At 35.9% G+C, this 15,589-nt stretch overlaps 1 protein-coding gene across 1 annotated transcript in view; it reads right to left on the bottom strand.

Annotated features, from left to right (window-relative positions):
• FHIP2A (FHF complex subunit HOOK interacting protein 2A) overlaps positions 1-15,589 on the bottom strand; it is a 52,074-nt gene that overhangs the window by 17,553 nt on the left and 18,932 nt on the right. The window contains exons 6-11 of the mRNA XM_069099029.1: positions 10,586-10,879; positions 10,182-10,378; positions 9,139-9,253; positions 7,295-7,371; positions 6,999-7,191; positions 6,611-6,780 (exon numbers count right to left, since the gene is read on the bottom strand). Of these exons, the coding sequence (XP_068955130.1) occupies positions 6,611-6,780; positions 6,999-7,191; positions 7,295-7,371; positions 9,139-9,253; positions 10,182-10,378; positions 10,586-10,879 (1,046 nt within the window). The remainder of the gene's footprint in view (positions 1-6,610; positions 6,781-6,998; positions 7,192-7,294; positions 7,372-9,138; positions 9,254-10,181; positions 10,379-10,585; positions 10,880-15,589) is intronic.

The raw sequence follows: 15,589 nt of genomic DNA, 5'->3' as shown, positions 1-15,589 counted from the left end.
TGTAATGGGAATGTAAATTTGTAAGATCTTCCCTGCCCCTAGGCTAAAGTGCACCTGGAGCCTGGGGTGGGAGGCTTGTTTTTCAGTAGATATTTCTTGATTAGCCACTGAGTCAATAAGGTTGTTACATTCTCTGAGCCATGAGAAGGCTATATAAGCCCTGATGTGTAGCTTTGTTTTGGGGCTCACTTTGAGAAATGTTCTGTTATTTGATATGGGTTCTGGGAAGCCATTGTCCAGAGCCCCCCGGCTTTGAAAAACCCAGATGTTGATTTAGTATGGATGTAATGGTTGGACAGTTTGGAAAGCTGTCTACTTGATCTGTTTCTGTCTTGATAATTCTGCCTGTATACTTTGAAGTTCGGGGTGCTGACTTTTTTCCCCTGAACTAGGTGAACGATACATATCTGACGGATTAAAGTAAGCTTGTTAACCCATTTTGAGTTGCTTTCCTTTATCAAAGCAGATCCAAGAACCTGTGTGAGCAGCCACCCTTGGGACACTGGGGTGCTTGCTGCTACATATGGCTACCCTCACAACCAAAAAAGTTTAAGCATAGTCACGTGGGGATGGCCTTTCTCTGGGAATTCAGACTTGGCAGTATAAGGGAGAAGTGAAGGTGATCTAACCAGGGCAGGGAGAGAGTGAGTGGCCCACACTCCATGAAACGGATTACAATGTGGAGGTCCATGTCAGAGATGTCCCACACATGGATTATATAGATTTAAAAAGAATTTTAGAGAGCATCTAATCTAATACTCTGATTTTACAGGTAAGGAAATTGAGGCCCAGAGACCTGTAGTAAATGGCAGAACCAAGATTCAACTTCAAGTCCTACAACTATAAATTTATTGCTCTTTCTAAGGTACCAAGCTGCCTCCCATGAAGATAAAGAGATCTAAAGTCACTAAACAAGAAAATTGGGATCAAAAAAATATCTTGATGGGATAGAACTAAGGGACAATTCTAATAAAATATGATTTAGCAGGAATAAATGTAAAGGCCGGTCTACACTTGGGTAAAAAAAAAAATCAATGACTTAAGTACAAGAGGAATATCTATACATCAATTTGAGTGAAAAATACATGAAGATTTTAGTGGATTGTAAACAGTATGACTCAAGATTGTGTCACAGAAGCCAAAAAACCTACTTTGATCTTAGACTGATTAAATAGAAATAAAATGTAGGGTAGAAGGAACATTACAGTCCCATTGTATCCCTGCACCCTGGTAGATGACATCTGGAATATTTTGTTCATATTTGAGTACCACATTAAGGAAAAAAAAATAGCTTAGTTATCTTTTGTTTTTTTTATCACCTTTAAAAAAATATACTTCCCACCCTCTCCTGTCCCTTCACTACCCAGGTAGGCAAATTTGTGTTATCATTTGTTTTATATCACCTTCTTACCTTCTTTTTAAAAATCTCTCCCCTCCCTTTCACTACCCAGCCAGACATCCCTCATAACAAAGAATAAATGGGGGAGAAGGGAACAATTTGGCAAAAGTAGACAACCTTAACAAAGTCTGAAAACATATGCAATGCTCCACACCCACCTCTGCAAAAAACAGGGAAGTTCTTTTTCTTTTTCCATTTCTACTTCGAGGTCAAGCTTGATGATTATAATTTTGGGAAACCACATTTTAAGAAAGACAATGACAAGTTTGAGTCTGTCAAAAGTCTGGCAAACAGGGGTGTTTTTCAAGAAGGCCACCTGAACAGGAGGCAAACTGCTTAGCTCCCACATACCTAGCATTCCAGGAAAACCCTAAAGTTCACACCAGACTGAATCATTTCATTTACCTTTGATCTGCATAAAGTCAGCTAGTCTTGAGTAAAGCTCATGGTAGTACAATATCCCTGCACAACTAGGGTTACATGTAGCCAGCAAAGCTCTGTGGCCAGAAGGAATGAGTAGAATGCTCCCCTAAGAAAACCCCAAAATGGTTTAAAAAAAAGCCATAGAGGAGAAGGCAGACGGGAGAGGAAAGGGAAATCTTAGAAGCCCCATGGAACAGCAACAGAAAGCAATTAGCAATGGGCCATCACATTACTCAGACTGAGATAGATCAGGCTCAGGAGCTATGTGGCCCCTAATACCTTGTCCTGAGATACTAGGAAGGGTTCTAAAGATCCAGTGTTTTAAACTTCAAAGATGAGGGGTGATGATCATGGAGCTGGACATAAGGGCAAGAACCTAGGGATCCTAGGTTGACAACAAGCAGAGCAGACCACCCAAAACTGCAATAGGGGGCTCGGCCCTAGGACAAAGACCTAATTGATGAATTTAAGCTCGAAAATTGAGTAAATCAAAGAAACACCATCTAGTAAAAAAAAAAACTATTTGAAATGTAACTCTATAACAACTGTAAGCAGAGGAAAAAACAAAATTTCCACAAAGACTACTCAAAAATCTACAAAAAATGAAGGATCAAAAATGAAATATAACTTCTTAAGGAAAGAAACAGAACTAGAATAAGTAGCAAAATCTCACCCAAGAAATGGAATCCCTTAAACTAGAAAAGACAAAACAGAAATCAATAACTCCATGAAACAGCCAGAAATATTAGAACAAAATCAAAAGACTACAAAATAGAAAATGTAAGATACCTAGTATTAAAAACATCCAACTTGGAAAGAGAAATCATTTAAGAATTATCGAACTTTCTGAAAACCATGATTTAAAAACAAAACCTGGCTGACATATTCTTTAAAATTATTTTAGAAACCCAGCCAAGAATTATTAGAATTAAGAAGCAAAATAAAAATGAAAAGATTTCACCAATCCCCTCCTGAAAGGACTGCCAAAAGTAAAAGTCTTAGGAATGTCACAGTCAAAATCCAGAACTCCCATGTCAGAGAAAAAATACTGCAAACATTCTGAATGAAGCTGTAGAAATATCAAGGGACTATGATCAGGATCACACAAGACCTGGCAACTTCTACTAAAAAGCCAGATCTTGGAATATAATACTCAGAAGGCAAAAATATGGGTTTGTAACTAAGAATAACTTACCCTGTAAAGCTGAATATAATCCTTCAGGGGAAAAAATGACGGACTTTCAAGCACTCATGATAAAAAGGCTGGAGTTAAATAGGAAATTTGAAATAGAGAACTCCAAGAGTTGAGAGAAACCAACAAATAGCAACTGGAGGGAGTTGTATGATGATATAGTGTTAACATTCCAATGGAGGTGAGTAAGTAATAAGGCAGCTAGTTAGTATAGTGAACAGAGCACTGGGCTTGGAGTTAGGAAGACAGAGATCAAATTCAGCCTCAGACACTCACTACCTCACTCTAGGCCAAGTCATTTAACCTGTGTGTCTCAGTTCTCTCAAATGTAAAACGGGGGTAAAAACAGCACCTACCTCTCAGGGTTGTTGTGAAGATCAAATGAGATAATATTTATAAACTGCTTATTAGCACAGTGCCTGGTACATAGGAGTCATTATATAAATGCTTATTCTCCCCCTTCTTGCCTTCAGAACCTTAAATTATTTAAAAAGGAAATGAGGTAAGAAAATCAGAGGATCAGGGAGTGTACTGGTTCAATGCTGAAGATCCTTGAGAGGGAAACAGAAGGAAGAGTAAACGGAAGAAAATACAAATGTAGAAAGAAATAATAATCATAATCATAGTAAGTAATAGTGATAATAACAATGATAATAGCAGTTAATATTTACATAGCAGTAACTATGTGCCAGGCACTGTTCTAAGCACTCTACAAATATCATTCATTACATTTGATCATCACAACAGTCCTAGAAGGAATGCTGTTATTAGCCCCATTTTATGACTGAGGGAACTAAAGCAAGCACAGGTTAAGTGGCTTGTCCAGGGTAGAAGAAGGGAATGGAACTTGGTATTTTTAACAATTTAGGTACATGGAGGGAATATACAAACATGAAATAAATGGGCAAGGAGAGTAGGCATCAGATGAACTTCACTCTTATCTGGAATGAACAAAGAAAAGTTGAACAAGAAAGAAACAGCATAGTGTAAAAATGTTTTAAAATTAATAAAGAAACAAGCAGAATTAGGAAGGTAGCAAGGTTCAAAGAGAAAAATATCAAGGATAAAATAGTCACAAGGGAAACAACTTTCCTGATCCTGAGGGCAAAAGGGAGTACTTTAGATTGCCTCTTTGACAATTAAGGAATAGCTGAACAAATTGTAATATATAATTGTATTGAATTGATAAGAGTGAAGTTAGCAGAACCAGGAGAATAATTTTTTTTTTAAGCAATCGGGGTTAAGTAACTTGCTCAAGGTTACACGGCCAGTTATTTTGTGTGGGTGTTAAGTATCTGAAGCCAGAACCGATCCCAGGTCTCCCTACACTGGGGCCCGTGCTCTTACTGCGCCACCTGGCCGCCTCCAGGAGAATGATTTATACAAAAGACAACACTATAAAGAAAAATAACTCTGAAAGGTCTTAATAACTCTGATCAAAGCAATGATCAACTATGCTTTTTGAGAAATGTTACCCAATTCCTGAAAAAGAGTGGATTGTCACAAGGTCCAGACATATATTTTTGGATGTAGTCACTAGGGGGATCTGTCTGTCTAGCTCTTACTTTATTTGTAAAAATTTTACTTTTTTCTCTATTTAAGCTAATGATAGAGGGGAAAAGATGTCAGGAGGAGGGTAGCAATAGTGAAACTCATCCCTTCAAAAAAAGAGGCCAAAACAATACCTTTAAATGCACAGAAAAAAATAAAAGGAGTCTGAGAAAGAAACAAAGACAAGAAGGCTATTTTTGAAAGGAACATGTACTTTTTTTTTTACATACTTTTTTAAAAAGACAGAATTTCTTCTGTGTTGTATGGAAATGTACCTTTTTTTGTATTTAATAATTAAAAAAAATTAAATTAAAAAATAAAGTATAGTACTCAGGATGAAGTGAGATTGGAAATTATTCCATAAACATCGTTGAAGAAATTGAGGAAGAATTTAGCTTGCAAAGAAGACTTAAAGGTGCCATGACAGCTGCCTCTGTGTACAAGGACTATCCTGCTGAAGTAAGGTTAAATTTATTTTATCTGGACCCAAAGGACTTAATAGAAGAAATGAGTAGAAGTAGCAGAGGGTCAAGGTCAGCTAGGTAGCACTGTGCACGGAGCACTCGGCCTGAAGTCTGAAATATTCATCTTCCTGAGTTCAAATCTGGCCTCAGATACTTATTAGCTGTGTGATCCTGGACAAATCACTTCACCCTGTTTGCCTTAGTTTCCTCATCTGTAAAATGAGCTGGAGAAGGAAATGGCAAGCCTCTCCAGTACCTTTGCCAAGAAAACCTCAAATGGGGTCACGAAGAGTTGGACATAACTGGAAAATGACTGAACAATAACAACAAAGCAAAGGATCAGATTTCAACTCAACATAAGCAAAACTCCTTAATGATTAAAGATGCTCAGAAGTAGAATGGCCTGCTTCAGAAACACGAAGACTTTCAGTGACATAGACCAACTGGAGGTTAGGTGATAAAACATTAGCTATCTTGTAGTCCAACATGAGTTAAACTAGCTATCTCTAACTCTATCAGTTAAAATTTGTAAAATATCTGAAATTCTACTTATGCTATTTAGATAGTATGCCATCATTTAGCTGACAGAAAAAAAAAAGGAATATTGTACTAATATATAACTGACAAGTTAGCTTTCATTAATCCAAATCAATTTTGTCTTAAGCTTAAAGCAGACAAAACAATTTTTGGTGATTAAAAATACGGTAGGATTAAAATATCCATATGTCAATATGTCTAGAATCTGTGATTTCAATAATGTGGGCATTATTGTTGTGGGAACTTCCCCCACCGTTACTGATCATAAGCCATCTATAACGAGAGTCCTACAGAGCTGCCTGAGGCTCAGAAGGATGAAGTGGTTTTTTCATGATCACATAGCTAGTTAAGTGGCAAAAGTGGAGTCTGAACCAATGTCTTCTTGATTTTAAGTCTGGTAATCTAGTAGTAAGTCTAGTAGTACTATACTATGCTATCATGGCAACTAAGCTTTCTTCAAGTAAACTTTTAAACTGCTAGAATGTTTTGGATTTGGGTTTTTCATCTCCTAAATAAAAATGAGACATGAGGAAAGAGAAAGCAAAAAGTGAAATAGGCATGAGGACATGGGGACATAAAACCATGCCATAAGATGATCAGAGAAGAACAGGAATGTTTAGTTCACAGAGTGCTTACAGAGAATATAGAGCTGCCTTCATATTTTTAAGGGTTTCATTATATGAAGAAAACACAATTTATTATTTTTTTATGAATAGGGAAGAATTACAACCAATTATTACGTGGGATGAGGGCTGGGGAGGAACAGTGAAAAGGAAGATTTCAGCTTAAAGATTTTTTGAGAATTAAAGCTGTCCCTAAAACATAACTGGTTCCCTTTTCAAATAGTGATTTTCTGTCTTTGGAGCTGTTCAAGCAAAGGCTGAATTTAATGATACTTATTTATCCTTTAGGAACACTACAGAAAGCATTCATGCATTAAGTATGAAGTTGGACCAGGTTATCGCTCAGATTCTTTCAATTCTAAGATTCTGTGTTTAAGAAACTGTCTACTTAGGATGCTCAGTTGACACATTAAAAACTTACACTGCTCCTGCTATTAATCCATTCTCCACCACATCTTTATCTTCTGGGCATAAAGGTTTATATTCTGTGTAGTTTCTTTCTTCAAGATTTCTCAGAACCAAGTTATAAAGAATGTGCTCATTGGGTTTTTGTAATAGATGTTCAAACATCCTTAAAGTCATAATGCTAATCTGTAACCAAAAGTATAAGAATGAATTTTAAAATATCTTTTAAAATTATTATTCTTGCCTTTGTGCATATAGTTTTTGTTTGCAAATTTTAGTAACTAAATACATGGAAAAATGTATGTAATATATACATACTTATATATTATATATATATACATAAGTAGATATTAGTATCTTAAAACATTCTAAAGTTAAATTCAAAATTGTTCTTTTTTTCTCACCTCATCAGATATATGATCACAGTGCTCAATTAATCTATGCCGAAGTGGATGTCTGTTAATTTCTGCTAGTGTTTCTGGTTCCCTCTGCTCCCCAAGAATAAAAGAAACCATTTCTTGAAGTAGAACATCAGAGGTTACTTGCCGAACAATGCGATGGAGCAAAGCAGTAGATGTCAGAATACCCATCTCTGAACTGGACAAAGTAAACAGACACTTAGTGTTGGCAGAAAAGACTAACTTGACATTAAAACACTGATTTTATTGTTATTTATTTTCAATGGAAAGAGGTTACTCACGTTTGCATTAACTGTGGTTCCATAACACCAATGAAAAACCTTTCCCGAACAGCTCTGGCCAGAGCAACAGCAGCAGACTAAAACACAGTATAAGAGTAATATTTTATAAACTGAAAAAAAAAACCCTGTATTTTAAATAATATTTAGGAAATTTAAAAACGAATTTTCTAATTTAATTATGTGGGGAAAATAATCTTCCTCCCTAAGTATATAAATTGATCATATGGACCCAAACTGAGAAACATCCAAGTATAAAGCAAATAGAGTGCTGGATTTGGGGTCAGGAAGATAAAGGTTCAAATATTGCTTCGGACACTGAGTTGTATGACTACAAAGAATTTAACCTTAGTCTAAGACTATAAATAATGGATGTTGTTTCTCCTTCATTCTTGAAGAGATCCATTACAACAGGAAGGTGATGTCATGACCTGCAAGTAAACTGGATTTAAGTCAGAGAGGGCTGTGCAAAGTCACAAGCCTCACTCTCTCATCTAGAGCCATCTGGGTCCAGTGGCAAGATACAGATCAGGATGACTAGAAATAATAGATGGATTGGCAGGAGAGAGTTCCTGTACCAACAAAATCATTCACAACTGGTCAGTACTCTCCCAAAAGACATCAGCCCTGACTCATACTTCTTCACTACCCTCTACTACTGATTAGAGGATAGAGAGCTGAGAGCTCCTCCCAGAACCTTAAGGTGGGCACCTAGGCCAGTCATCTTTGTATTTCCCACCCTGCTACATTCCTCTGGACTTCTTCATCATGTCTCACCAAGTACCTCTCCCTTGGTTTTAATTTTCTTTGTGTGTAACTTTCCTCCAGCAGACTATAAGCTCCTTGAAGGCAAGGGTTGTCTTTTCACTTTCTTTGTATCCCTAATATTTAGTATAGTGTCTGGCATATAACAAGTGCTTAAACAAATGTTTACTGACTGACCAACAAGGTCTCTGCTGTATTGACACAAAGCACCCAAATTATACATTATTTCTGGGCTCTATCCATATATATGAAAAGGCAAATGTCCAGAAAAAGGCACAAATGGTATCTAGGTAGGCTGTCAGAATTTATAAGCTAATCTGATTACGGGAAAGCTCTTTTATCTTATTTCTGTTTCAGAAAACTAGTGAATAGTAGTATAGTAGGCTTGACTTGGGAGTCAGAAGATTTGCATTTGAATTCCACCTCAGACATTCTTATGTGACCCTCAAGTCACTGATCCCTTCTGAGTTTCAGTTTCCCCCCCTGTAAAATAGGAATAATAATAGCACCTTCTTCACAAGGCTGTTAAACTGGACAAATTAAAGAAAGCATGGAAAGCATTTGGAAGACCTGAAAGCACCATAGGCTATCCATTATGATTATCATAAATCATGACAGTTAAAGCATTGTAGGCAAATGGCAGAGAAATAACTTGAAGTCAATCTGCTAAGAAGTGAAACTGAGTTTCCTTTTCAGGGGTGGAAGGAGCTCATGGAATAATTTACTGATCACTACAGAAGCTCCTTCTTATAGCAAGTTTTCTAAGTTTCTCAAAGAAATACATTATTTTCATTATACTTTGAATATTTCTGAAAATTATAAAAGCAAATGTTATGCCCATTCTACACACTAGAAAATGAGGTAACAGTACTTATTCAAGGTAATAAAAAAAAATCCAAAACTTGAACCTTAGTCTGTTTACATCTTCCTAGGAAAAATTATTTGTTTTTTAAACTAGACTATGCAAACCTTATCAACATTGTTAAAATCTATCTTGGGTTTCATGCAAGAAGTTCAACTTTAACATAGCAGATACAAATATGTATTTTTTTAATCATCTGTGAGTCAAAGATATTTCAAACCTTTTGTGCTTCTTTAATTAGCTGATCACAGTAATCAAACCATGAGAGAAAGGAAATTAAGGCTCGTTTTCCTGGAAAAGCTGATGCATCTTCTTTGTGACTATATGAGTCCAAGCTGTAATATACAGAAAAGTACTTAGTACAAGATAACAAAAAAAAGTTTAATTATAGCTTTCAAGATGCACACATTTCATTCAGTCACCTGGGTTCATTTCTAGTTCATATGACAATGAGGAAGTTAAGAACAATTTCCAAAAATAGAGAGCATTTACACAAAGTTGTAAAATAGGAACAAAGAATGATTAGAAAAACAAATCATTTCAGTTGTCTTTTTTAATGCACAGAAATGTAAACACTAAACAAAAAAATGGAGTTTAAGGAGGAAAGAAAATATGACTGATTACCTCTTCCGATCTTCCCCATAATCTCTGGAAACTAACAATAGAAAGCTAGGTTGCCTAGTTGTTGGCATGAAAGAGAAGTTAAGGAAGATAAGAAAATCTTCAAATAAATGATAAATAGATAGGTAAGTCTTCTTTCTCTTTTCTGCTGTGCAGAGTGCTAACTGGATTGTCAGTTGTTGTACAGCTAAATAAATATTCTTAATAAATAAATAAACTTTTTTCCAAGAAAGAGACTAAAAACAATACAATTCTGGTTCTAAAAATGTGAGGGAAGGGCAGAATTTAAAGGCAGATATCCCAAGCATATAGGCAACCAAATATATGAAAGGTTTATCTCCAGAGCTAGGGAACTTGACTCCTGAGTAAGGGAACTAGAACTATCTATTTATAAAGATTACCTTCTTAAACAAAGACAAAAGAAAAGTGGTTTAAATATATAACTGCTTATATTCTCAAATACCCATTCTATTATAATAATTCATTCAAAATTAGGTACTTCTACAAATCTGAAACAGAGCAGTGAAATGTAAACATCTTTAGAGGAGAAATGACATACAATTTTTCAAAAGTATAGGTTACTATAAAACAGAAATTACTGAAGAATTTACAATTTTTTTTTGTACAAATGAAGTTTCTTACCCCCAGTTAATTGCTTCCACCGTTTCAATATCTAAGGGATCCACTGACTGAGGTAAGGCCTTATAGAGGGAAGCAAGTCTGTCCGTCAGTAGTTCACATAAACAAGTGCTCTGGGTAAGGCATTTGGCAGCTGCAGGTTCTGGCAAACTTACTAACAACATCAGACCCTCACATGCCTTCACAGCTATTCGACCATCCTATAAGAAAGAAAACAGTAGCTCTTCAAATCACAATCCTGACTTCCAATAAATAGTTTGGGGGGGGGGACTTTTAAAACATATTAATACATTTTCCTCAAAATTAAGAACAGATTTTTAGGATCCTAAAAGTTTTATTCCAAATTTTTGTTACCACAACCACGCAAGAGAAAAATGATAAGACTCGTAAATAACAAAGGAACTTACAGGGCTTCTAGTAAGATTTAGCAAAGAATTTACTAAATTGTAATCCTGATGTGGACGAGCAACAGAAGCCTCAGGCAGTGAAGCAACATTTAGCTGATCCAATCTTGTGGAAAGATCATCTGGCTGATGAGGAAGATCATCTTCTATCTCCGTTGGCTCCATTCCAATACTACCAGAGAGGTCCTCAGGCAGACAGGCCTGCCTTGTATCTGTTGTGAAGGAATCCTGTCCTTTTAGTGTATCCTCTGTAACTACATCTGATTCTCCTTTAGAAGCCAATGATTTTAACTTGTTCTGAAAAGAATAACATTTTCAAAGTTAAACCAATAGTCCTTAAAACTATAATGCCTAGGAAAAAAAAGTGGATTTTTCTACAACCAGTATTTTATAAGAATGGTATTACAGCAATCAATAGTTATTAATTATCTACAGAAAAAAATACTGCAGCTTAACATAATACTATGTATCAAATAGAATTAATATATCCCTTAAATGTTTTGCAATAGTCTTAATACTAGCTGGAAAATCTCAGCAGAGACAAGTGACCACTAGTTTGGATATGATTTGCTTTAACTCTTTTTACTGATACTGTATGTTAGGTATAACTAACAGAACAGAAAAAAAAATTTGGAGACTAGATCTAAAATTCATATAGTCATGTCATCATGATATGAATATCAATATGATTCCAGTAAGACCATGAGAATAACATGCTTCCAAATAAAGATGTTAAATGTAAAATTTTGAATAGCTTAATATCACACTCAAGATTTTTTCATTAAAAAAAAAGATTTTTTTCATAATTCTAGGTTCCTATAAGTATAAACATCTCAACATATATTCTTGGCATTTGTACTCCTTAACAAGAATAAAAAATATTTTGAAGGCATTTTAATTACTATCTTCAAAGATAAGATTCCAAATTTTCTGGTACAATAATTTGTTTTCCTGAAACACAAAAAACAATCTTAAAGTAAAGGAAAAGATCAATTTTAAAGCAAAATTTTTCAGCTGGGGCACATAAACAGATGAGCAAAAACTATCACAGACACAAATTACAATCCATCATAACCTATCTTAAACGATCAAAAGTGAATTCAAGATTTTCCTTTCACCAAACTAAAATCACAGTACAAATAATATTACTGTTAGAAATAGGGTTTATCATTAATTATCTTGAAAAATCAAGCTGAAAATATATGAAGTAGAGGGGAACAACTTCGAGGAAAACAAGAGACTATAAATAGTTACTACACAGCAATCAATAAACAAGTCATTTATTAGACATCTAGATGTGTCAAGTAATTCAGCTGTAAGCACAAAGTCTGAAATAGTAACCATTTGCAATGATCAAAGAAAAGGAGAAATGACCTACCTGTACAAAAATATTTACAGCAGTTCTTTATGTGATGGTAAAGAATTGGATACTGAGGGGATACTCATAAAATGGGGAATAGTTGTGGTATATGTTTGAGATAGAATACTACTGTGCTATAAGACATGATGAGTAGGATGCTTTCAGAAAAACTTGGGAAGACTTACAAGAAAACTCATGCAATGCTAAGTGAGTAGAACCAGGAGAACATTGTACACAGCAATAGCAATATTGTTAAGGATGCTCAACTGTGAAAGACTTAGCTACTCTGATCAAGACAATTCTAGGGGCAGGAAGGTGGCACAGTGAATAGAGCACCGGCCCTGCAGTCAGGAGGACCTGAGTTCAAATCCAGCCTCAGACACTGAACACTTACTAGCTGTGTGGCCTTGGACAAGTCACTTAACCCCAACTGCTTTGCCTTCCCCCTCCAAAAAGAAAAAAAAAAAAAAGGACAATTCCATAAGGACCCATGATGAAAAATGCCATCCACCTCCAGGGAGAGAATTGATAAACTGAATGCAGATTGAAGCATACTTTTCAAACTTTTATTTTTCGTCTGTATTTTCTTTGGGAACGAGACTAATATGGAAACGTATTTTGCATGACTGCACATGTATCATTTTTTTTTTGCTTTTTTGGAGGGCAACTGGGGTTAAGTGACTTATCCAAGGCCACACGGCTATTTTTTGTGTATGTGTCAAGTGTCTGAGGCCGGATCTGGACCCAGGTCCTCCTGACTCCAGGGCTGGTGCTCTATTCACTGCGCCACCTAGCCTTGCACATGTATCATTGATTAAAAAAAAAATGCTTGCCTTCTCAAGGCCAGAGAGAAGAGAAAAGGAAGGAGAGAATTTGGAACTCAAAAATTTTTTAAATGGCTGTTAAACTTTTTAACATGTATTTGGTCAATATTTAACGAAACAAATAAGAACATTTTTTAATAGAAAAAGAATCACTGAACTATATGAATATTATGACCAAAAAAAGGGGGGGGCTAGACTTTATATTTTAAGAAATCTTAAAAGAAAATTGCTTACATTTCTTAGTACCAGAGAGCAACGTATAAATAAAAAGAATTCACTGTCCAGATTATAAAAGAATTCCCCCTATCCCCTAAAATGAAAACTCCCAGGAACATCAGCCAAAATTCAGAGTTTTGAAGTCCAAGAAAAAATACTGTGAGCAGCCAGAAAGAAGTAATTCAAATAACAAAAAGCCACAGTTAGGATTACACGATTTAGTAGCTACCACTATAAATGCATTGAGAATCTGGAATACAGTATTCCAGAGGGCAAAAGATACAGACTTACAACCAAGAATAACTTACTCAGCAAAACTGAGTATAATCCTATAGGGAAAAAAATAAAATAAAAATAAAAAAGGATCTTTAATGAAATAGAAAACTTCTATGGAATCCTGATGAAAATATCAGAGTTGTGGAAAAACTTTGAAGTTCAAACAAAAAAGTAAAGAGAAACTTAAAAGGCAAACATGAATGAACAATGAATAAAAGACTGTTTATATACTAAAATGGGGGAATGATACATATATTCCTGCTGATCCTTAGCATTATCAGGGATCATAAAGGGAGTCTGAGTGGACAGAGATAGAGAGTGGTTCTCTTATGTCCTGATGCTCTGAAGGAAGAAGTAAGAGAGAAAGCAGAATTCACTGGGCATGGGTGAGATGAAGGGAAAGGAAAGAAAATATCTTACATATTCAGGGTACATAAGTAGGAGTCTATACAAAGAGGAGGTATGTGTAGAGAGAACAGCTGACACTTCAACCTCTTTCTCAACTGAACTGGTCAAAGAAAGGAAGGAAGAATACACGCGCGTGCGCGCACACACACACACACACAGTTGGACACAGAAATATATTTCACTCAACCAGGAAATAGGAGGGAAAGAAGAGAAGGGTGAGAGAGAATTGGGAGAGATAGTCCTAACCGAAACAAACTCTAAGGATGTGTCAAAATATAGTTCTTTTTGAGGCAATAAAGAATTGGACTCTGAGGGGGTACCTATAAATTGGGGGATGGATAATATGTGGTATATAAATGTCAAGGAATACTATTGTATTTTAAGAAATAATGGAGAGGGGACGCAGTGAATAGATCACTGGCCCTGGAGTCAGAAGGACCTGACTTCAAATCCGGCCTCAGACACAATACTTGCTTAGCTGTGTGAGTTTGGGCAAGTCACTTAACCCCAATTGCCCTGCCTTCTCCCCCTCCTCCTGTCCAAAAACAAACAAACAAACAAACAAAAAGAATTATCAAGGAAAACTGCCCAGATATTCTAAAACCAGAGAGTAAAATAGAAATTGAAAGAATCCACTGATCACCTCCTGAAAGAGATCCCAAAATGAAAACTCCCAGGAATATTACAGTCAAATTCCAGAGTTCCCAGGTCAAAGAGAAAACACTACAAACAGCCAGAAGGAAACAATTCAAACATCATGGAGCCAGTCAGAAAAACACAAGATTTTGCAGTTTCAACATTAAAGCACTGAAGGGTTTGGAATATGATTCCAGAGGGCAAAGGAGCTAAAATTACAACCAAGAATCACTTATCCAGCAAAACTGAGTATAATCCTTCGGGTGAAAAAATGATATTCAATGAGATAGAGGACTCTTTAAGCAATGTTGATAAAAAGACCAGAAATGAATAGAAAATTTGACTTTCAAATACAAGACTCAAGAGAAGCATAAAAAGGTAAACAGGAAAGGGAAATCAAAAGGGACTTTAATAAGTATTAACTGTTTACATTCTTACATGGGAAGATGATAAAGGTCATAAGACCTTTCTCATTAAGACAATTAGAAGGAGTATATATAGACAGAAGACACAGATATGAGTTGAATATAAAGGGATGATAACTAAAAAATAAAATTAAGGGGAGAGAAAGGAATGTACTGGGAGAAAGGGAAAGGGAGAGGTAAAATGTAGCAAATTATCTCACATAAAAGAGGCAAGAAAAAGCTTTTTCAGTGCAGTGGAAGAGGGGGGTAGATAAGGAAGAGTGAGTGAACCTTACTCTCATTAGAATTGGCTCAAAGATGGAATAATATATACAATCAATTGGGTACAGAAATCTACCTTACTTACCCTACAGGAAAATAGGAGGGGAAAGGGATAAAGAGAAGGGGAGGGCAGATTAGAGGAGGGGGTAATCACAAGCAAAACATTTTTAAGGAGGGGCGGGATGAGAGAGAGAACAGAATACATGGGAGGAGGGAATAGAATGAAGGGAAATATAGCTAGCAACAGTAACTGTGAAAAAAAATTTGAAGCAAGTTTCTCTAATAAATGCCTCATTTCTCAAACATATAGAGAACTAAGTTAAATTTATGAAAATAAAAGCCATTCTGGGGGCAGCTAGGTGGCACAGTGAATAATAGAGCACCGGCCCCTGGAGTCAGGAGGACCTGAGTTCAAATGTGGCCTCAGACATTTGACACACTTACTAGCCGTGTGACCTTGGGCAACTCACTTAACCCCAACTGCCCTCCAAAAAGCAAAAAAATAAAATAAAAGCCATTCCCCAATTGATAAATGATAAAAAAGATATAATCATTTTTCAGATGAGCTAGCTATAGCCATATTAAAAAATGCTCTGATTCA

The sequence above is a fragment of the Petaurus breviceps genome, unplaced genomic scaffold, assembly GCF_028583685.1.
Source record: "Petaurus breviceps papuanus isolate PSGF00001 unplaced genomic scaffold, PetGlider_PUasm1.0 37, whole genome shotgun sequence".
Taxonomy (NCBI): domain Eukaryota; kingdom Metazoa; phylum Chordata; class Mammalia; order Diprotodontia; family Petauridae; genus Petaurus; species Petaurus breviceps.
Note: the sequence above shows the minus strand (reverse complement) of the source record. Positions and strands in the feature narration are given on the sequence as shown.